The following is a 21,932-nucleotide window of genomic DNA, read 5'->3' as shown; positions in this document are numbered from 1 at the left end:
GGAAGTTCTGCGTGCAAGGTCTGCACTCTGGCACTGAGTTTGGATCCTTCCCTGTAACATGCAATCCCCAAAGTCCAACAATTAAGTGGTTGGCAAAAGGAAAACGGAGTTTGCTTGGTGGGCGCTGTGAGAACATACATCACAAGCGTCATCAGATGAGCATTTTATTGCACGCTCATTACTGGCCACTCACAGATTTTCGCGGGTCCTTTTCACGACGCTGTAATGCTCCCCCGTGCACCTCCCGCTCCTTCAGCTCATTTTTCCATCACAAAAAAAGACCCGGAAAATCCGATTCTTTTGGTTGCGACGAAACTTGCCACCATTTCCTGCTGTGTGCAGGAGAAGCAGCGCAATAAAAAAAACCAACGCCCACTGAATGGGCCACGTGGTGGTTGCTTGCCTCCTCTCCCCCCCACCCCCCCGTGTGAAGAAAGAGGAAGCTGTTCTTCCCTACTGTGGGGCAGGAGGCAAAGCGACGGGAGGGAAATGCGATTCCTCCCTCCCGTCTGATGACGCTCTATATTAGCCTCCCCGACCATATTTTCCCCATAATCAGTCCAAGCACTCTCCAATTTCAGCATTTATTTACCATTTTATAATTCTGTTTATATATACATATATATATATATAAAAAAGCCATCGAGAGAGAAAGGTAGATAGTAACAGACCTGACAAAAGAGTAGAGTACATAGGGCAGGAAGGCTTGGGGGGGGGGGGTGATTAGGGGAATGGCATCACATTTCAGGAGAAAGAGACCTTTTTAAATGTTTTTTTTCCCTTTTTTTTTAAATTCCAAGCCACCTAAATAGACCAACTAGAAGACTTCAAAACACCAGTCCTAAGACATCTAAAACAAACTCGAGCACAAGGGTTTGAAATATTTACAGACCAGGGAAAAGGCAGGGTTTATTTTTTGTCGGGTTGCTCAAAACATTGGAGTACTTTTATTCTTTCTTTTTTTATTATTATTTTAAAAAACATTTTATGCAAAAAAAGCAAGGATATCTCTCATCCCCAACAAGCAAGAGGAAAATAATCATCATAATACATCAGATGGAGGTGGAGATGGGGTTGGGGGTTGATTCGGTGAACAAGAGGCCACTTTTGAAAGACAGAACGTGTCGCAAGGCAGCTGCGTGAGATGCATTCAAGAAGCAGGGAGGACTTTCGGGTTTTTCGTTTTTCCAGTTGTTTGTGGAGGTTGGGAGTGGGGAATGGGGAGGGTGTTTGTGAAATGGCGGGGATTTGGCCCAGGGGAAGGAACCCTGGGTTTTGGTCATCAGAAGAAAGAGGATCATGAATTAACGTGGCACCCAAGAGAGAGAGAGAGAGAGAGAGACACGGGGGGGGGGGGGGGAGAGAGAGAGAGAGAGAGAGAGAGAGAGAGAGAGAGAGAGAGAGAGAGAGAGAGTCTTAACAGGGGAAATTCAGCACCAGTAAGGGACAAAGTTCTGACAATGGTCTTCAAAAAGCATTCCAGTGTACCCTAGGGTCTCTTGGAGGCTTATCAGAGTTCCTTCAATGAATAATGGCAGACAAGTTTTCCTGAAGAACCCCCTAGTCTAGGATTACTAATTACTCTGCAATGCGTAGCTGGTGTGTGTGTGTGTGTGTGTGTGTGTGTGTGTGTGTTTTAGCGTGCGCTCAGCTTACAAGTGGGGGCAACTAGGCCTGGCAGGACCAGCCCATGCTCCACATGAATTGAGGGCGGCCCCTAGAATATGTCCCAGCATCCTCGGCGACACAAGAACTCCACGGCAGACATGCAAGAGCGCCTGGGTGAGAAAAGCTGCTAAGGAAAGGGTTTCCCCGAGGCAGAAAGTTTGAAAGCCGCTGTCCTAAGGGAACTGCCACCTGGACATGGCAGAGTTTGGAAACGGAGCAGAAAAGCGGAGGAGGATTGATGGAGTGGGGAGGGGGGGCTGGGGACTCCGCCCGCCCAGTCAAGTAGATATGTGAGGACACCTCTGTTGGCTTCATCCATGAGAAGTGGCAGAACCCAAAGACCCCTTTGAACTGCCCACCCCCACTGAAGCCCATTCTTTTCTCAGAATGGAGCATCGAATATGCAGCTCCCGGCTCCCAGGCCTCTCGCTTGGCCTGCTAGCCTCCCTTTGCTCAGAGGCAGGGAGAAAGACCCCTTGATTCCTGGTTCCCAGGTGGCCCTTAGTTTCCCACCAGCTGTTCAGCCTCCTCTCCCCAGTTTGGGGTGGAGATGGGACTTTGCCGCGCCAACTGACGTCCCCTTCCTTAAACACGTACAAATAATAAACGTTTTGTAGGGCTTGAGAAGTGGGGAGGAGGGAGAATGGTCATCCGTTCTTTTGGCAATTTGGAACCCTGAGCCCCACATACAAAGCCCCATCTGCATCTATATGAGCCACTTGCCCTTACCCCCCTCCCCTCCCCTCCCCTCCCCACACACGCACATACATAATTTGGCTGAAGGGTAACTGGTTTTGGGAAGGAGGGTGCAGAAATGAGAGAGCTCAGGGTTGGATGGATAATTTGGGGAATCCCCTGATGTTCCAACCCTCCCTGATTGGGGGGCTGGCGGGGGAGGGTCAGCTAGTAAACAGTGGGCTTAATCCCCCCAATTACCATTCCCATATGTAGGAGATTGTATCTTTGTTTCTTTCCCTTGGTGAAGAGGGGGTGATCCCTGTGCCCTCCCCCAAAAATCCACAGGGAAACCCTCTTCCCCCAGGGCTGGGGGTATCCTTTGGGGAAACGCCCCCTCTTACTCCAGGGCAGTGACCACATTGGTGGGGCTGGTAGCCCCTGAGCTGTCGTTGCCACCTCCCTCTTTGCCCTTTTGACCACTGTACTGGCCGATGAAGGAGCCGTCTTCATTGAACTGGACATCCACGCTACCCCCATAGTCTGCCAAGCTGTCATCGCTTCCCAGGGCCTTGATGTCACCATTCAGGGAGGGCTGGCTGCTTGTGAAGGGTTTCTCTTCGTTATCACTGCGGGGGGCAAAAAGGGAGAGCGGTGAGAAAGGGTGTGCCCAGGCCATGAGGCAAGAGAGTCCTCCAAGGAAAGCATGTAAGTATTCTCGGGCAGCAAGCAAGTGACTGGGTAAGGCCTAATCAGTGTGGGTGTTGCATGCATACAAGCGGGTGGCGGTGAACTGTGTGGATACAAGTGCGCACAAGGGGGTCGGTCCACACATTACAAAGTGGATACACACACTCTGAGGATCCCTGCAAGGAAGTCTGGGTCACACACACAGGTGGCGACCCAAATGTTGGTGAAATGTTGGCAAAATGGCCAACCGAGGGTGCTTCCAGGCAGAAGGCCCCTACAGCGCTGCCCCAAGACATTTTGCTGCCTGAGGTGAAGGACAAGATGGCACCCCCTCCCACCCCATGTGCAAACGGCAACTGGGACAGCACCTTCAGGCTAGCTTAGGGGGCACAGAGCAGGCTGTGTGCCACACTGTTCTCACCTCCAACCCCTTGCTGCCACCTCCCAGTATCTACCGCCTGAGGTGGCTGCCTCACTCTGCCTAATGACAGGGCCACCCTGTGCTCCTAGCACTACTGCTCAGGTATTATACAACTACTCTTGTCTTATTTTCTTAACAGGTTCTGTGGTAAGAAAAAAAAAAAGTTGGAGAAAGCTATGGGAAAACACAGGAGGGTTATGAGTGGAAGACCCCCTCCCCTGTACAATTCTGTAAATGAGGCAGGGTTATGGCAGTATAAAAAGCCGCATCTGGGAGCACCTGGAAGCAGTAGATTTCAGAGTCGTTACACACAGATCCAGCTTAAGTCACTGAAAAGTGGCCCCACGTAATATGCTAAAAGTTATTTAACTTATTCAATAATTTAAAGAAAGCGAAATTAAATTTTCATTGAAACAAAACAAAATGTGCAGATATTTATTGAAGATCTTGCTATTATCTATCAGGTCCTGTGATAAAAACCGGGGATCCACATGTTTAAAAATAGCCTTTTTATGCTGATGATATATACCATCGATCAACCCTACAGCCATATTTTTAACTCTCCAGGATATGATGAAAGGGGGGGGTATATAAATGTACTAAATAAATAAATAAGCAAGAATTCTGCATTAGGCAAACTTTCTTCCACTTGGGACCAAAGGAGATGTGCAAGGCTCACCCTTTCTGCAGATAAAGCAGGGGAGGACGTCTCCTTCTCACCCCAAAAGGAAGACTCTGGGGAGGAGTGCAAAATTCTCTCCCCCCCCCCCCAGACCTTACCTCACTGTGAACTGCTGCATTGTATGTGTGTGACAAGGGAATAAAACGTTAAAAAGGCAAAAGGGGGAACCTAAACGTGGGTACGCCTATGAGAGGAGAGGATATCCTGGATGGAGCCTGCACTTCCAAGAGTGCACACTGATTACTGCACACATCACGGAAGAGAAATGCTTGCAGGGGGCCTTATCGGAGGGAGCTCTTTGTATATGTGGTAAATAGGTGCCTCGGAGACAGGACTGGCTCAAGATCCCAGAGTTGTGTTTGTGGATCTGCATCTCTCCTAGGGTGGCCAGGTGTCCTCTTTTACAGAGGACTGTCCTCTGTTTGAAGGGCTGTCCTGCCCAAGTCTGGCTTCAGGATACAGAACCACAAGAACGGTTGCCCGTTAAGAATTAGCACCTGAACAGCAGACTGAACAGGCAAGGCAGCACAGGTCACATCTGGTCACAGTCTTTCATACTATTGTGAGACGTACTGCATTTCTATTTAAATTATAGAAGTCATTTCTAAATGTGCATCTCTAGATATAAATTAGCATATGCAAATGTTATGCAAATCACTGCCCTCTTTTTTTGGTGATGCATTTCTTCTTTTGGGGGGGTGATTCCTAAGTGGCCAACTGAATCCTTCCTACTCAAAGGTTACAGTGTGCACTGCAGGCATGTTGCAAATGCTTCTTCCTCTTAGTGTGAGAGTGGCCCCAATATGCAAAAAAAGAAGCATGTTGGTCTTTTTTGAAGAGCACCCAAGATGCATCAGGCAGGGAGCAGACATTAAAAAAATGGGGGGGGGGGTATTCAAAGATACCTCCCAAAGAGCATCATGTCAACATGCAAGGATGAGAACAGAAGCAGACATCGGAAACAACTGTTTAGGCAAACATGCCTGACTGAAACCAAACAGAGGAGTGGATGTGGAAATTGGCAAGAGCAAAATTGGCAAGGAGTTCATTTTACAGCTGTGCAACACGGGCTGTAAATGAGTCAAGAGACTGCACGAGCATGATATGAAGCCGGCCAGGAAGTGCGCTAGAGAGAGGGCTATGTGTGCTTTAAAAAATATTGCACAAAGCAAGCCCAGTTTTTGTGCCCAGAAAAGGTGAATTCTGCAATCTACATGAATCATGCAAACGATGCAAATCTGGAGCTATTTCCTTAGTTGGCATCATTGATTGCAGAATGCACACATAGCCCTAGCTAGAGAGAGAGGGGGGTGGCGGCGGCATGCGCACTTAGGAGTCACTTTCAACTAAAAGTCCAACAGTGCAACAGTGGTGTGGTCAAGTGCGCAATCAAGTGAATGCTAGAGAGTTGGGCCAAGGTGGTTGGCTGTAGATGTGCATAGACATGGACTTATGGGGCAGAGGATGCCAGAGGCCAATGTGAAACACCACATTACCAGTTCTGACAAAGGCAAAGAAATCCATGCCCAGTGCACATAAGAAAGAGGGGAGCATGCAGCACTCAGGGGAAGCATCTATTCTGTTTCTCCCAAAGGGAGTTTCCCACTCCGCAGGCCCCAGATGGGCGTAGCTGTGAGGCCATAGCTTTGGTGCTTAGGGAAGGCAGATCAGGACCAAAAATGCAAGGGATTGAGGGCAGCAGCGGGGAGGGGAAGGGGAGAGGTTGTTACCTAATTCTAAGCATTGATGAACTTGAAGGAAAGAAGACAATGAGAGAGAAGACAGTCAATTCATGCACTATTTTCACTCTGGTCAGTTACACCCTGATGGCTTTATTATGTGCCGTTGACACACACATGCATCCAGGCGAACACTCCCTCTGTCCCCCCCATCCCATGTATTGGGTGCATTTCAGCTTCATTAAAGCCAATGGAAATTCTGCCATTAGTTTCCATGGGAGGTGGAATGGCATTTCTCATGTTTAAATAACTGCTTCCTGGAGAAGAAAGGGAAGACAGAGCTAAATGCTTAGGGTACAGTCTTGTCCTTCCATGGGCGTAGTACCCAGGTGCGGTGGGATTGCCAGAGGCTGTCCAATAGCAGGGCTGCTACAGGGATCAGAAAGTCTATAGCATCTTCTCTATCTCTCCTGAAGAGAGGGGCTATAGCTCAATGGTAGGACACCTGCTTTGCATGCAGGAGGTCTCAGGTTCAATTCCCGGCGTCTCGAGGTAGGGCTAGGAAAGAAATCCTGTCTGAAAACCTGGAGAGCCATGGCTGCCAGTCAGTGTTGACAGTACTGAGCTAGATGGACCCATGGTCTCACACCAAGCTTTTCTACATGAGGTCGTTAATTGGCTGTTTATCTGCTGAATCTGCTTTCGGTTTCATCGCAGAACTGAGAACCGAGTACTACGCAAACAGCATTTCCTTTCCTGCTTTTCTGCCACATGACCTCTAGGGTCATGTACACCACCCTCTAGGGTGGTGTAGCAGAATAGCACAAATACACAAGTGAAAAAAGCGTTTTCTTTGGATTTTAAATACCTGCCCTAAAAAACGTGCTGAAAGTTCTCTTTCGACACAGAAGTGAAAGAGAACCTGTCAACAGCCGTAAGTAGGGAATGGCAAGTGCATGATAAACGCCTCATTTAGAAAAGCCCTCAGTTTCTCCACCCAGCCCACCTTCGCACTTAGCTTGGTGTTCTGCTTCCATGAACTCATGCATGGAAGGAGGTGCGGGAAACAGGGCCCTGTGGAGACTGCTGGCAATCCCTCTGCCTATTGGGCACTGAGCCCGCAGGGGACTGAATTCTGCCCTAAGAATCTTTCAGGGCAGCTAGAAAGATAGTACTTGGAAGGCACTACTATAGCAATGGAAAAGAAAAACCCAAGCCCCAAACGTTTTAATGTTGAGTGGAGCATTGTCCCCCCCCCCCATTTTAAGACACTGCTGTTCATCAAGAATTGGCAGTGCGATTATGTTTTGTTGTTAATTTAACATGGGGAACTTCTCCCTCTAAAATGCCAAACTTAACAAACTGCTCTTCAGAGAACAAAAGCAAGAGCACTAGAATCATAGAATCATAGAATAGAATAGGGCGAGGAAAGGGGAGGGCGCCTCCCACACCCCCGGGACCGCGCAGGGGCCTCCGCTGCCGCCGCCCCTTTCCTCGCCCGTCTGCTCTCTTCCCTCCCACGACCCAGCCCCGCTGCTGGCAGCTCTCGCAGGGCCTGCTGGCTAAAGGGAAACGGAGCCTGGAGCAGCCCGCCCATAGTCTGCGCTGCCGAAGGACGCCTCCTCCTCCTCCGCCTCTTCTGGGGACGATTAAGGTACATACTACACGAGCGTTTTCGGGGCGCCCTCAAGTGGCTCCGGGGCGCCTTCGGAACGGTGTGTAGACAGGGCCCAGATGAAAAGGAGGGCTGGGCTCCTGTATCTTTAACAGTTGTATTGAAAAGGGAATTTCAGGAGGTATCATTTGTATATATGGAGAACCTGGCGAAACTCCCTCTTCATCACCACAGTTAAAGCTGCAGGAGCTATACTAGAGCGACCAGATACAAAAGAGGGCAGGGCACCTGCAGCTTTAACTGTGGTGATGAAGAGGAAATTTCACCAGGTTCCCCATATATACAAATGACACCTGCTGAAATTGCCTTATCAGTACAACTGTTAAAGATACAGGAGCCCTGTCCTCCTTTCCATATGGTCACCCTATCCAGTAATAAAATTCAAATATAAAAACACAATGGAGGATGGTTTTTTAATGCAATCTAAAATGTTCATCTTAGATGGTTGCCCCATACAATCACATAACTAAATATTTTTATGCATATGGAAACTACTTATCTACTCCTACTTAAATATATGATTAATAAAGCTAAGACATTTGTAAGTTCGGTGAATCTCCAAAGGAGTCCAGCGTGGCCATTATAGAAAAGTACTGTGTCCTTTGAGAGGCAGAGTTGCAGAATCTGCTGAGTTATCTCTTTCAGTGTCCCTTCATATGGAAATCTAAGAACTTCGATCACTTGCTAAGTGAAAAAGATTATTGGCTGAATGTGCAACAAACCTATTTTAATGCATCTCTTTCCATTCAATTTACAATGGAATACACTTAATATATTTTTAACTTTTGTATATTTCTATTTATAGGTTTAAAATGCATATGTTTTAAATGTGGTAATGCCGCCTCGAGGCCCAGAATTTTTTGTGAACCGCCCAGAGAGCTCTGGCTATTGGGCGGTATAGAAATGTAATAAATAAATAAATAAATATATTATTATAATAATAATTAATAATACAATGCAAGGGAAGAAAGATGTTATTTCAGGCTCACTTGGGGACCTGGCGGATGTCATAAGGACAGCAGTAAGAGAGGGAAAAACTCAAGGAGTGAGTGGTCCTTCCAGCCCCACCTTTCTCAGGCAACATGCAATCCCAACACCTGCCCCTTCCCCTCTTACCTCTCCAGGGACCTGCATTAGTGAAGCAAGATAAAGGGGAGAAAGAGAGAGAGAGAGAGAGAGAGAGAGAGAGAGAGAGAGAGAGAGAGAGAGAGAGAGAGAGAGAGAGAGAGAGAACTAGCATCAGATTTTAAGGCTGCCAGCGAAGGGAAGAAATGTATGCACTAAGAGATTAGGTATCTATATATATAAAATGTTTAGGTATGTTTCCATACAAGCTTCAGCTGATAGGCTTCAGCTGATACAGGTTGCTAAGCAACAGTAACAACGTGTAACATCAGCTGATACAGGTTGCTAAGCCCCTCGCCTGACTCCTCCAGGCTTTCCAAGGTAATCCTACTCCCCTTTCTGCCTCTTTGCTCCCCCCCACCAAAGGGGGCAGTGACACGGTCCGGATCATGAGCAAGGCACGGCCAGGGCCCTTGGTGGCCGGGTGGGAGGCCGCTCGCCTGCTGCGAGCTGAGGCCCCGGCCTAATCTCATGCGAGCTAGGCGGGCAGCCCAAGGCTGACAGGAACCCCAGGGAGAGGGGGACACCTGCTCCCCCTCCCCCTGACCTCCCTGCCCCCCAGGTCTGCCAGACGGCGTTGTATCAGTAGCCTCCAAGCAGCCCGCACCCCCGCAATGATATTTAATTAATAAACTTTAAGATATGCTACAACGGCGTATGTTACGCTGGATACAGCTAGTTAGATATATTTTTGTTCATATGCTCACACTCACTTCTACCATCCTCTCAACCTCTTGTTTTAATCAGGGACACACACACACACACAGCATTTAGCCAACTCTTTTGAGGACCATCCTAGCCTCTCAAAGCCCTTATTGGCCCCTCCACTGTCCTTCTCCACTCTGCTCACTGTCAGTCCTTGACTACTTCCTGGTCTTGTCCTTGTGCTGCAGGTTACCAATCCCATAGGAAAGGACTGCACAGCTCCTGGCACCCTACATCCCCACCCCCACCCCGAATCAGAATCTGGGAATGTGGAGGTGCATCACAGTGGTGCAGCTAGGGCTGGACTTCAAGAACATGGAGGATTCTACACCAGGGCCAGCAGGTTTATACCAGGGCCTTAGCTAGTCCTAGCGGTCTAGCGGGACGGAGGGGTGAAGATCTCATGATTTTTTTTATCGTGAGATCTCCCCCTCTGTTCACACGCAGCACACAATGACCTCAGACGGAGAGGCGCCGCGCCCGCCATTTTTGTTTGTTTGTTAAAGGGACAGCAGTGCACGAATGCTCATAAGCAAAAGGTAAGTGATTTTTTAAAAATAATGACTTTCCCAGCTCCCCCCACTCCACTCCTGATGGGCACAGAGCTCCTGAGGAGAACTGTACCCCGTGCTTTGGTCCCAGCTCCTCGTGAAGAACCGCGAGGATCCGGGACAAACCGTGGCGCCCTGCCACAGATTCTGTGGTCTCAGGCTCAGCCTGAGACTGCGGAAAAAGTGGGCCTAAAGTGGACAGGCCCTGGGATTTTGCCCCATCTAGCTAAGGCCCAGGTCTGACACTGGTCACTGCAGCATCCCTTTCTTGGTATTTCTAAAAGGGCTGTGTGTGTGTGTGGACAAATAGCCATGTACATAGTTAAAATGCCCATCTTCTAATTGTTTTCTTTTAAAATATGTTATGTTTTTCTACAACAAGATGGTGCTTATTTCCCCAAAACCAGGGCAGCAGAAGCAAATTGTTTATTCCTGTGGCCATCATGGTGCCGTAAGTTGTGAGTTTCAAATGCAAAATTGCACATGCTCAGAGTATTTCTCTCCCCCCCCCCCCCCCAAAATCAGGGTTGGCATTTAGGGCATTTTGTTTGTTTTCTCTGAAATCAGAAGTGTAGAAGCCATGGTCAAGCACGGAAAGGAACTGTAGGTGGGGAGAGATTATGGAACGGAAATAGTAGTTGTGTGCTTGTAAAGGGTCTCTGTAAAGACCACTGAGTCCAGGGTGTAAAACCACCCACTGATATCATGCATAGATGCACCACACACAGCACTTCACGGCTGTGTTCAGGGGTAAGCATGGTTGGGCACCTGTTGAGGGCCCACACTTCAGCAGGGCCCCACGGACAAGAGCCCCACCACACACCCACACACCCCAACCCAGGCCTCTCCACGTCCCTGCCTCATACCTGTACTCCCCAAAGGTCTCGTCCTTCATGGGCCTGGCCTCTGAATCCACCTGGGTGTCTTCCTTGTCTTTAACTAGAGCAGAAGAGAGCACATGTTAAATGAGGTGAAAGCGTTGGTGGGCAGGGACCAGCCAAAGCAGGGGTTTGGAACTGGGGATGGACGGGGCCTACGGGGTGATATCTCCAGAATATGGCTAAGTTGGTGGGGGTGGGGGTGCATGGAAACAGAGAAGAAGAGCTGTAGAGCCTCTCTTTTCCAAAGGCTACACACATCTCCTCCTCTGCAGAACAGTTTAGAGACTTTTAGGCAGCTGCTCCACAGCTTTTGGGGCCTAAGGGGTGGGGCGTGCTTACCAGAACAGGGGCTTGGAGATGGACAACAGTTTTTCAGAGAGTTGAAGATGGCATGATAGAGGTACATGATGGGTCTACACCAGGGGTGGGGAATCTGTAGCCCTCCAGATGTTCCTGGGACTATAACACCCAACAGCCCCAGCCAGCATGATAAACAATCAGAACAATGGGATTTATAGTCCAACAACATCAGGAGGGTGGCAGGTTCCCCTGGTCTACACACTCACTTTTTTTCATGTTTTTTTTAATCGTCTCACTGTCATCTTCAGACAGACGAACAGGTTTGGGTACATTTTTAAAGCACTGCAAAAAGCGTCTCGACCTTTTGGGCCAGAGAGAACAGTGGGACCATCCATGGCTCCACCATACTACTTTCAGCTCTTTGGGGAAGGAACTCTCAAGTTTGGGACTCACAATGCTGTTGGGACAGCAAAGGCTTGTCAACAAGGCCAAACAAGGAGCCAGCTCCCAAGACAGCTTTTGCTGTCTTGGCTTCTCTGCAAGGAAACCTGGGAATGGTAGTTTTGGGTGCATAGTGAGAACTGGAGAAGGGCACTCCCACTAACTACATTTCCCAGCCTGCCTTGAAGGAAGCAACGGAGCATTAAACCAGTGTAACCGGATACCACGGGTATGTCTTAACCTACAGTCTGCCTCCCCGGCATTCAGACCTATCCAGCCCAGCATGCCAACTGTTGGGCTTGAACTTGGGACACATGGGTCCGACTCCTAGCTCAACGGTGGTCTTCGCTAGGTCAACGTCACCAACTCCCCCATCTCTCAGGCTCAGCTTCTTCTTCTTCTTTTTCTTCTTCTGTAAAATGGGAATGATAACAACCTACCTCACAGGGTTGTTGTGAGGGCCAACGACACCAGGCACACTAAAAGCGCCATAAAACCTGATAAGTGACAATAGCCTTGGGGGGGAAGCCCACGGGGGTCTGCTGCGAGGTGCTAGGGTGGGGCTGGGGGCACCTCACCCGAGTACTTGCCGCCCTTGCTGCGCTTGATGAAGCAGAGAAGCACCAGAACCAGGATGAGGAGGACGATGGCACTGACAAAGCCGATGAACCAACCTTCTGCAGCAAAACTCTTCTGATTCATAACTGCGGAGGAAAGGACAGGCGGGACGTTAAGCGTGGCAGGGCTGGGCCAGACCTGCCGGCTGTCCAGCTCTACATTCTGATGACCGCGAGACGCTCCTGTTGGAAACGTCTGGCAGGCACGCGGAGCCTCTCGATGGGCCCGTGGTGTTCATGCAGTAAGCACGCCTGCAGAGAACATGTTGTCGCTGCTGCTGCTGCTGCTGCTTTGGGAGAGCCCCACTGGAAATGCCAGGGATTGAACCTGAGACCTTCTGCATGCAAAGCAAGTGCTCTTACCTGAGCCACAGTCACTTCCCTGCAACTGTGGACCTCACCCAAGTTATGTCGTCTTTGCTCTCCAAAGCTAAAAACTACATGCCTGCAAAGAGCAGCAACGGAACATTCCAGGAATGGAAGAAGTGACGGCAGGGGAATTGCTTATCTCGCCTTCCCCAAACTAAAGTCCCACAGACGTAAGCACAAGGAAGCCCGATGTGGCATGCCGTGTGTGTGTGTGTGTGTGTTTGTGTGCGTGTGAAATTAACCACCACTTCTAAACCAATACGTGTCCAGAGTACTGCTGAACTTCTCCCTGGGTTCATGGGATATACTAAAAAGAATGACATCGAACAGCTATCGGGTTGAACTTGGAAATTCAATGAGTATTCGGAAGGAACTAGGGAACAAAGATGTCCTCCCAAAATACTACACCCCATTTGTGGGTGGCTACACTGTTGGTGGCAGAGAAGGGGTTTCACAGGATACCCTGAGGGGTGGAATTCTCAAACAGTTCAAGGGAGCAGTCAGAAAAGAAACTACTTGCAAAATTTCTCAGAAAATTATAGTTTGAGAAATTTTGGCTTAGTTAATACTGAGGGCTCCTTCATGTGGGTTTTACATTTTTTTATGCAATCGTTTTCCGCATGCTTTACACAACGTCGTTGTCCTGCAGCTGCTATCCCACGTCTTCTCCTGCTATTTCTGAACGGGGGAAATCTGGTATTTTCTGCAGTTGCATAACAACCCTGCGATTGCCTACCCGTGTACTTCTGCCATTGAACTTAGATCCTCTATGTGTGGATGTGATGTAAGCAATGACAAAGTGGTGGCAGTGTCCCCTCGTGTCATGCCTCTGCTAGAGGAATCCTCCTCGGAGGAGGAAGCAGAGCCCCCAGAAACCAGGGAGACACCACATCAAGTATTGGCACCAGACCAGGAAGAGCCTGGGCCTTTGGGGGAGAGAGCTCCAGGTCCTTCCCTGACAGAGGGAGGGGACTCTGACTCTGGAGCAGAGGCTGAGCAACCCCCTGACCCTCAGGAACATCGTTGCCTCAAGCGACAAGCCAGTAGGCCTCCTGTAAGAAGGAGTGCTCGGTTGCAAAGGCGGTCTCCTCGGGAGAAAGCAAGTCCTCCTGAGCAGGGCTCTGGCCAGAGAGCTCTGATGGACAGCAGCTGAGCCTGGGTGGGGCCCAGCAGCCTTGGTGAATAAAAGCCAGCAGTGAGAGCTTGCTGGTTGCTGGAAACAATGGCTTACTGTTCTCTCTTGCTGTCTGCCCCTGCCTTGTTGTTGAACCTCTGTGCTATGGCCTTGGACCTCTGCTACTGGATTATGTATGTATTGGACTGCCTCACTGTGTTTGACCCTTTGCCTGTTTGACCACTGCTGCTTTGTCTGACTCTACATATTGGACAGATGGCCTGTGCCTTGACCCTGTGTGCCTGTTATCTGGATTACTTCTGCATCTGCCTGAACTTAAAGCTTGTCTGCTGGAATATTGGTCTGGGGTATTACTTGGCCTTGTGGTCAGCTGTATAACAAAGAATGCTACAGCCAGCGCAGGACACCCTGCTTCCTCCACCCCCATATGGCACTCTGGCTGCAGCTGCCTCCTCCTTCTTTACTTCTCTGCCATTTCTGCTTCCTGTCTGCTCCCACCTACACTACCAATTCACCTACCTATGCCCATTGCCCCCCCCCCTCCCCAGCAAATTTCCCCCTAGGTGGCCCAGCAGTGCTTCACAATGGGGTTGGAACTGGTGTGTCGCTCCACTCTGCAGCTGCTGCTTCCAAGTGAATTGGCTGTGGAGGTGGAAGGCAGGCAAGTGAGAATAAGTGAGCTAATAGGTAGCATGTGAGGAACAGGAGCGAAATAAATCCAAGCTACATGATACAGGCAAACGTGAGTCCATGCAACTTCTTTCCCCTCAATCCCTTCTCCTAGTGTATACACAAACAAGAAAAGTGTTCCTGCTTGCTTTCACAGCGTCAGTACTGACTTGTCCATGTGGTGGTGGCAGGAGGAGAGCAGACTTCCGAAGTTGTGAAAGTGCTGTGGATTTATATACTCAAATGAGAAAAGTGTTCCTGCTTGCTTCTACGGGATCAGTACTGACTTCTGCACATGGTAGACTTCTGAGGTTTCAAAAGTAGCATGGGTTTTGAATATGGAAATTGCCGAGACCAGGGATCAGAGGCAGCAGAAGTGAAAAGGGGAGGCAAGAAAGTTGAAATGGAGAAGTCCACAGGGGGAAGGGGAAGGGGCTACCCCAGAGGGCACTGGCAGCAGGCATAACAATGCTGCTGACACCGGATAACATCCCACAAGCTCCACCCACCAGGGTAAATGTCAGATAGCATTATGCAGGTGTTTGTTTGTTTAAACCAGCTCTGTAAAGAACCGATTTAAATGCTGCAAAGAACCTGAAAGAAGAAGGTGCAGTAAAGCTGTGGGGCAAAAAAGCCTTGTGTAGAAAAGCCCTGAATGAAACATTAGTATGTAGTTCATAGTGGTTGATGGAGGAAGCCATGGGCTAAAGGTGCTTCCCGACTGAGAGCTCTTAGCGCTGCCGCTCAGGAAGCATTGTGCTGCTATCCCGTCTTTTCTTCCTTAACCAATTCTCTGCAGGAAGAAAAAAGATGGAAGAAGTGGTGGGGAGAAATGGGAGGATTATGAGTGGAAGAGGACGTCGCCTGCAGTCCTGTAACATTCTGTGAATGGGGCAGGATGGTCCTAAGGGAGGAGGAGTGAAAGGAGTAGGGGCCAAGCCCACCGCTTCCTTCAACAATATTAAATTAAGATGACTTCTCTGGGGTCCCTCTAGCTGTACATGCTGATGGAAGTTAAGGTGACCAACTGTCAGGATTTCTCCAGATTTGTCCTGGGTTTTGTTCTATCCTGGGTGTCTGGGGGGATTTTTTGTAATTTTCTATAATGTCCTGGAATGACACTTTCCCCTTTAAGGCCACTGTTAGCGTGGTGGGGTGGTGGTGATGCATTTTCTAGAGGTGCATCATGCCCCCCCCCCGCTTCAATCAGGGCCTTAAAGGGGTAAGCGTGTCATTCCCGGACATTATAGAAAAGGCCCCGATTGGAGAAGGGGTGGGAATGACTCACTTTCTCCTACAATGAAGGCCCCGATTGGAGCGGAGGAGGGGAACGGGCCTCTTGGAGGCATACAAATAAATAAAAACCATAAAACAAAATAGATTAAAAACAGCACGTGAAAAAACACAGCAAAGCTAACAGCAGGGGATAAACAACAAGAACAATTTTCTAAAAAGCCTTGGAAAATAAAAAGCTCTTCACTGTGTTCCCCAAAGACCAGAAGGTAAAACCCTATTTATAGGTGGTGGGGAATGTTTCAGCAGTTTTATTCGATTCATTTATTTAAGAAATGTATGCCCCCACCCCCCTGTACGTGGCCTCCAAGGCAGCTTACAATAAAATCAAAATGTTACAAAACCAGATAACAAATAAAACTGTCCCTGATCACCCCTAAAATTAGGCTAGAAATCAACAGCCAGTCACAGCAGCAGCATGACGGCATCAAAAGTAAGTACAGCGAAAAGCTTGGGAGAATAGAGTAGTTTTCACCTGATGCCTAAAGGATGATGAAGTGGGCACCAGGCAAATGTGCCTCTGTGTTTCCTTCCATGGCGTGGAATGGAAAGCAAGGCGGTAACGCCAAGAACAAATGAAGATTTTCCATAGTAAATCTCCCCACCCACCCCAAAAGTACTCATGTTCTAAGGCAGCACAAACCTAATACGTATCTATTGCTCTCACATGGAAGATGCCTTCCTAAAATTATCTCTCCTGCAATTTAATGGGCAGCTGCTTCTTGTTCCTTTGTCTACGGCAAGAGGGAACAATGGTTCTCTGTCTTCCTTGCTACGGCCTTTAAAATATTTCAAGACAGTCATCAAATCCCTGCCTTTCTCGCCTTTTCCAAAGCCTGGATGTAAGCAGCTCGTTTACTGCCTTCTCCCGCGGCTCGCTTTCCGACAGTCTGAATGTGACATGTCTGTCAGATCACAGCGAGTCCTTCCTCCCCTTAAAGATGTCACATCAAATAACAGCCACCATAAATTATACATCACAAAAACCTATTAAAATGCCCAAGAAACCAGAAGGGAGAGAATGCTTGAAAAATAAATACAAGAGAGGATAATAAAACCTACTTCTTTTAAAATACAATGGATAAATTTTAAAGTACCAGTGTGAACACACACGCACATACACTTTTGTAACATCTTTCTCAGGAACAGATTAATAAAGACTAGAGAAGAGGAGACCCTTCTGTGTGGTACAGAATCAATTCCAAGCCTTCAAGTTAACAGGTCGAATCCTAATTCATTTCCTCTTTGGAAAAAAAAAATACCACCTTTCCTTACCCCTTTTAGAACAGTCTTTCCTTACTCCCTTTTGAAAAGGGGGTAGGCAACCTGCTACCTTCCAGTTGTTTTGGAGTACAACTCCCATCATCCCTGACCATGGGCCTTGTTGCATGGGGGCTGATGGGCAGTGGTGGTCAGCATCTGGAGAGCCACAACCTTGTTCATGTACCTCTAATTTGATTCCTGCCATTTCTTTGGTCTAGACATCATAGGTTTAGACTCCATAGTCCAAAACAACTAGAGCGCGACACACAACTCCCATCATCCCTGACCATTTGATATGTGGGCTGGGGGTGTTGGGAGTTGTAGTCCAGAACATCTAGAGGGCACCCCATTTGCCTATCCTTGTTTTAGAAGGTAGGTTAAAATGCCATTTTCTTAGCCAAAATTCCATCGCTTTGTTGCTACTGTTCTTAACGGGGGTGTCTGCTTTTAATTCTGGCTTGAATTTTACTGTTTTATAATTGGTAAATTATGTGGCTTTGTGTCCATTGCTAAGGCAATGATATATAAATCTGACTGATAAACAAAAACATCTTACTGAGAACAGAAATGCATGTAGATGTTGCCAAATGCTAACAGTGAAAAGGAGAGGGTTAACACCAACGGCAATTTTTTTTTTTTGGCTTGAGAGCTTTGATCAGAAGCTGAGGGAAGCTAGTTTCGTCAGGATCAGGGAAATCAGAGAGAATCTGAACAGACAAACAGGCAGGACAAAGCAGGATTCAAAGCAGTTATAAAGGATCATCAGATGAGCGTTTTATAGAGCTTTTTAGAGAGCTTCGGCTATTGGGCGGTATAAAAATGTAATAAATAAAAATAAATAAATAAATTATAGCACGCTCATTACTGGGCAGTCATGGATTTTTGCAGGTCCTTTTCACAATGCTGCCTGCCTTCCACACGCCTCCTGCTCCTTCTGGTCATTTTCCCGTTAAAAAAAAAGACCCCGGAAAATCCGATTCCCCCCCCCCCCAGCGAAATGTGCCGCCATTTACTGCTGTGTGCCGGGAAAGCAGTGTGATAAAAATGCCCACGTGGTCTTTGTCTACTTTCTCTTTCTTCAGTGTGCAAAGGAAGAGGAAGCTGCTGGTCCCTATTGTGGGACAGTAGCACGAGGCAAAGTGACGAGAGGGACACGCGATCCCACCCCCAGGTCTGAAGAAGCTCATAGTTTTGAGAAGGGTGTGCCCGGGGGAGGGAGAGGTGTAACAGAAGGGACATGGCTGAGTATAGAGAAACAAAAACTCAGTTCCACCAGACACACAGAAAACTAGGCTAACATGGTCAAGGAGGAAAATTCTAACCCACCATTCTGCCTGAAATTGCTAAGGGAAGGAAACATCTTCTTGAAGAAAATGAAGTTTGTTAGCCCAAGCAAACTATGCAATGCAAACCGTGCCTGGATTGTCCAAATGGCTTTGCAAGACGACAAGACCAAGGACCATCACTCTGAACTTAGCAGCCTCCTTTCTTAGAATTTCTTAGAGTTGATCCCAGAACCTTCTAGTCATCAGTCAAGCCAAATGGAAGGTTTCCAACGTTTTCCTCCCAAAATTAGCAGATCACAATAACTCAAAACCTGAGATGATTTGGTTATAGGAAAAAGTGAGAAGTTACAGAACGATGACAAAGAAACATTCTGAATAAAATAAAATCTTAAAGTGACTGTCAAAGGAAAGCAAATGAGTAGATAAAGCAATCCTAACTCTCAGATTTAATGCCTGCAGGGGGTCAGGATGGGGTAGAAGCACGCACATACATACCGCTGACACAGGGGACACATTCACCTCAGGTGCTCGTGGTATGCCCACAGGGAGCTCAGCAAGCATAGATCTACCACTGGTGGTAGGCCCTGAAACAAGGCATTTCAGGGGCCAGCCTTGGACCTATTGGATCCAAAGCCCATCTGTTCCCTTAAAAGGACCCAGGATCAGGCCCATTACCTTGGCCAGCCTAGAGCAGCATGCAAAGGCAATGCTCTGCCCATTGTAACCGACAGAGGGGAAACTGACAAAAGAAGATGAAAAAAGGCTCCCACCTCCAGAATGACCAGGACATGGGCTTTGAAAGTGGTAGATCATTCACCACTGTATTCTCCCATCCCCATCCTACCTTAGGATTGCTTTGTAAACAGTTAAGGTTATTAATGTAGCCACCTTCACAGCCATTTTTGGGTAGAACAGTGTACAAATAAATAGAATTAAAAATTAAAATTAAAATAAATAAAATTTAACCTAACAATAACAACATTTGTAGTTGACTTAGAGATTAATTTGATTTCTTTGCCCAAACTTATTATTATTATTATTATTTATTTATATAGCACCATCAATGTACATGGAAACTTGTTTCTATTTACCGAACGTGTAGCTGATATTCTGGAACACGGCTCTGCTGAAAATCCCTAGGCAAATGTTTTTGGTACAAAAGGGCAGAAATATTCCCTACAGAATCCCTAAGGCATGCCTTTTTATATGATGCCCCTTGCAACATATTGTTGCATGGTTTTCTCCCACCAGTCTTTCTCCCACCCACTGGTTTTCTCCCAGACGGTCCCAATGTGATCCCAAACAATCAGGGATTATGCTGTGAATGTGATGAACTCTCAGTGCCAAACAGTCTCATCAGATTTGGGATTGTGACAAAAGTTGGGGGCAAACAAAGTGAATCTGGAGTGAGAACATTTCACCTTGCCTCCGCTCTGGATGGATGAGGAGAGATACAAAACACCTGATATAAAAGTTGTTGCTGGAAGGCAAATATCAAGAGCAAGTAGAGAAGTCTGTTCCAGCTAACTGCTCTGCATTTCTGGAGCTCCCATTCCCTTGTGGTTCACTAAAGCCCAAGGGAAGGCAGGCAGGCACATTATGCCATGCAAAAACAAGAGAGAGAGAGAGGATTCCCAAAGGGGACCTCTTTTTATTGGAGCCTGATACATTCGGAAGGATTTTTCCTTCCCCAGGGACTAATCTACAAACAAAATACAAACACTCAAACACATTAAACCTTTTTTTTTAAAATGCTTAAATTGCCTAAAATTGTGTATCTTACGCATACGAAATGTGAAACTAAGCGCTTACTGAATTTCTACCACCAAAAACACATGTTGAAGCAAAAAGCTTATATGACTCCCAAGAGTGAACAACTTTGACACAAGCTTTAAAAGACAAAGTTGTATATTCACAAATCTTAATAGCGGAGGCTCAGATATTGGCTTTTTAACTTGGAGGCTTTTATTATGCAATCACCCTGCCTTATTCACAGAATATTATGGGAGTTCCATTTATGTTCGTTTGCACTCCCCCTGTGTTTTCCACTGCTTCTTCTGACTTTTTTCTTATCACAGATGTCTAGTTGTTGAAGTCATGGCTTGTCATGATGTCTCAACACAGAACCATGGCATATCCCTGGCTTGTTTGCACTCTTGTCTGCCTTGAAACAGAGGTTTGTGGCAAGAGCAGCCTAAAAATGGAAGCACTCTGAAAGTTGGTAGACGAGAAACAAACCAGAACGAGGTAAAAAAAAGAGTCATTGTTTGTTTGCTCATCACAAGACAATTCATAGTTAAAGCAACAAGCCATGGTTAACATAAATCATGGCTTAGCATTATGTGCAAATGCAGCCATTGGTGTTGTTCAGACAACACACTAACCAACACTCAGTGGTTGAGTGTGAGCTGTTGTTGAACCATGGGTTAGTATGTGTTGGTTGGCTTGTTAACCATGCAATGTGGCTTATTTTCTCAAACAAGCCACCTTGAGAACCCATGGTTTGTTGTTGGGTTGTTCAGGGTACTTAACAAGCCACCTTGCGGATGTTCAGACAACATGCTAATCCATGGTTCAACAACAACCCACACTCAACTACTGAGTGTGGGTTAGTGTGTTGTCTGAACGGCTTCAAGGTCCTTTGATTGGAAGTGCTAGTTCTGTCTGGACCCATCCTGAGTCTCTCTGAGTCAGAATGAAGAAGTAGTTCAGAAAGCTACTTTTGTATTTAGTGAGACGACACAGGTGTTTGAAGGGAAGTAATCAAAACAGAGGGGAAACTGCGAATCGGTATAGCCTCATTTACCATGGAATGCCGTGAAGGGATCCCAGCAATTATTCTAGCCGCTTTGGAGTCCTGTGCTCCCTTTCTCCCTGAAAGGGGAACTGAGTGCCTGCCCAACATTTCTGCTCTATTACACAGAGTGCCTTGAGAATCAAGGCAACCATGTTGGGAGTCTGACATTTCTCCAGTGGCCATGGTTGGCGTGCCGCCACCACAGGGAGCTATAGCTCCGTGAGGCCATGGTGCCTGAGCTAAACTCCCCTTTGAAGCGTTGGCAGGACCAGAACTGGGAGACAGAGGACCCTCTCCCACAGAAGGACACTCAAAGCAGGTTGGTTTTGCCCCTGCTTTCTGGAGCGAGTGGGAGAAGCAACCCAGTCTAGGACCCCCTCCACTGTACGAAAATGAGCTGTACTGTTTTTTATGCAAAAGTACATAGAAAAGTATATAAATTACCAAACATGTAGCATTTAATTCCACCCTGGGATATAAATACCCATTGGCTGATTTTCACTGAATAAAAATTACAGAGGAGAGGATAATAGCAATGGCTCATTATCCAGATCCTCGTTTAAACCTGATGAAGCCAAACTGTTGAGCTGGTCTATCCAGAAGCTCTCTCACCTCCACAGGTATTTGCTGTTCTCTTGTCTCTCCACTGCCCAAAAGACGAATTCAGAAAATGAATGCTTTTATTGTATGAAGTGGTTCAGTTTTTCACATGCCCGTAAGACATTCTCCAATATGTTTCTTGAGCAGCATTTGGCTTCAGCCTATGTGTAATTTATTGCAGGGACACTTGATGGCATAAATCACACGTGTGGCATCATTGCATGTGGAGAAATGCTAAATGGTGAAAAAGTTACTGTTCACTGGATTACTAAACATCTGGATTATTTATTTGTGCGTTTGCAATGGCTACAAGGATGCCATTGCAAGCTTTTTTTTAATAAAGTTGCAATGTGAATACAGTTCATGCTTTTAAGTATTTGTATTTTTGTCTGTAGATTAACCCCTAAAGA

The 21,932-nt window shown here is 47.2% G+C and overlaps 1 protein-coding gene across 3 annotated transcripts in view; it reads right to left on the bottom strand.

Moving 5' to 3' along the window:
• Positions 1-570: 570 nt before the first annotated feature.
• The window catches only part of L1CAM (L1 cell adhesion molecule), a 116,439-nt gene continuing 95,077 nt past the window's right edge, over positions 571-21,932 (bottom strand). For 2 of the 3 annotated variants that reach the window (XM_063119349.1, XM_063119351.1), the window contains 3 exons: positions 12,072-12,197; positions 10,738-10,810; positions 571-2,972 (listed from right to left, as the gene is read on the bottom strand). In XM_063119349.1, the coding sequence (XP_062975419.1) occupies positions 2,744-2,972; positions 10,738-10,810; positions 12,072-12,197 (428 nt within the window). In that variant the 3' untranslated portion in view covers positions 571-2,743. The remainder of the gene's footprint in view (positions 2,973-10,737; positions 10,811-12,071; positions 12,198-21,932) is intronic. The other variant, XM_063119350.1, reaches the window with a different exon arrangement.

This window comes from Elgaria multicarinata, chromosome 3, assembly GCF_023053635.1.
Source record: "Elgaria multicarinata webbii isolate HBS135686 ecotype San Diego chromosome 3, rElgMul1.1.pri, whole genome shotgun sequence".
Taxonomy (NCBI): domain Eukaryota; kingdom Metazoa; phylum Chordata; class Lepidosauria; order Squamata; family Anguidae; genus Elgaria; species Elgaria multicarinata.
Note: the sequence above shows the minus strand (reverse complement) of the source record. Positions and strands in the feature narration are given on the sequence as shown.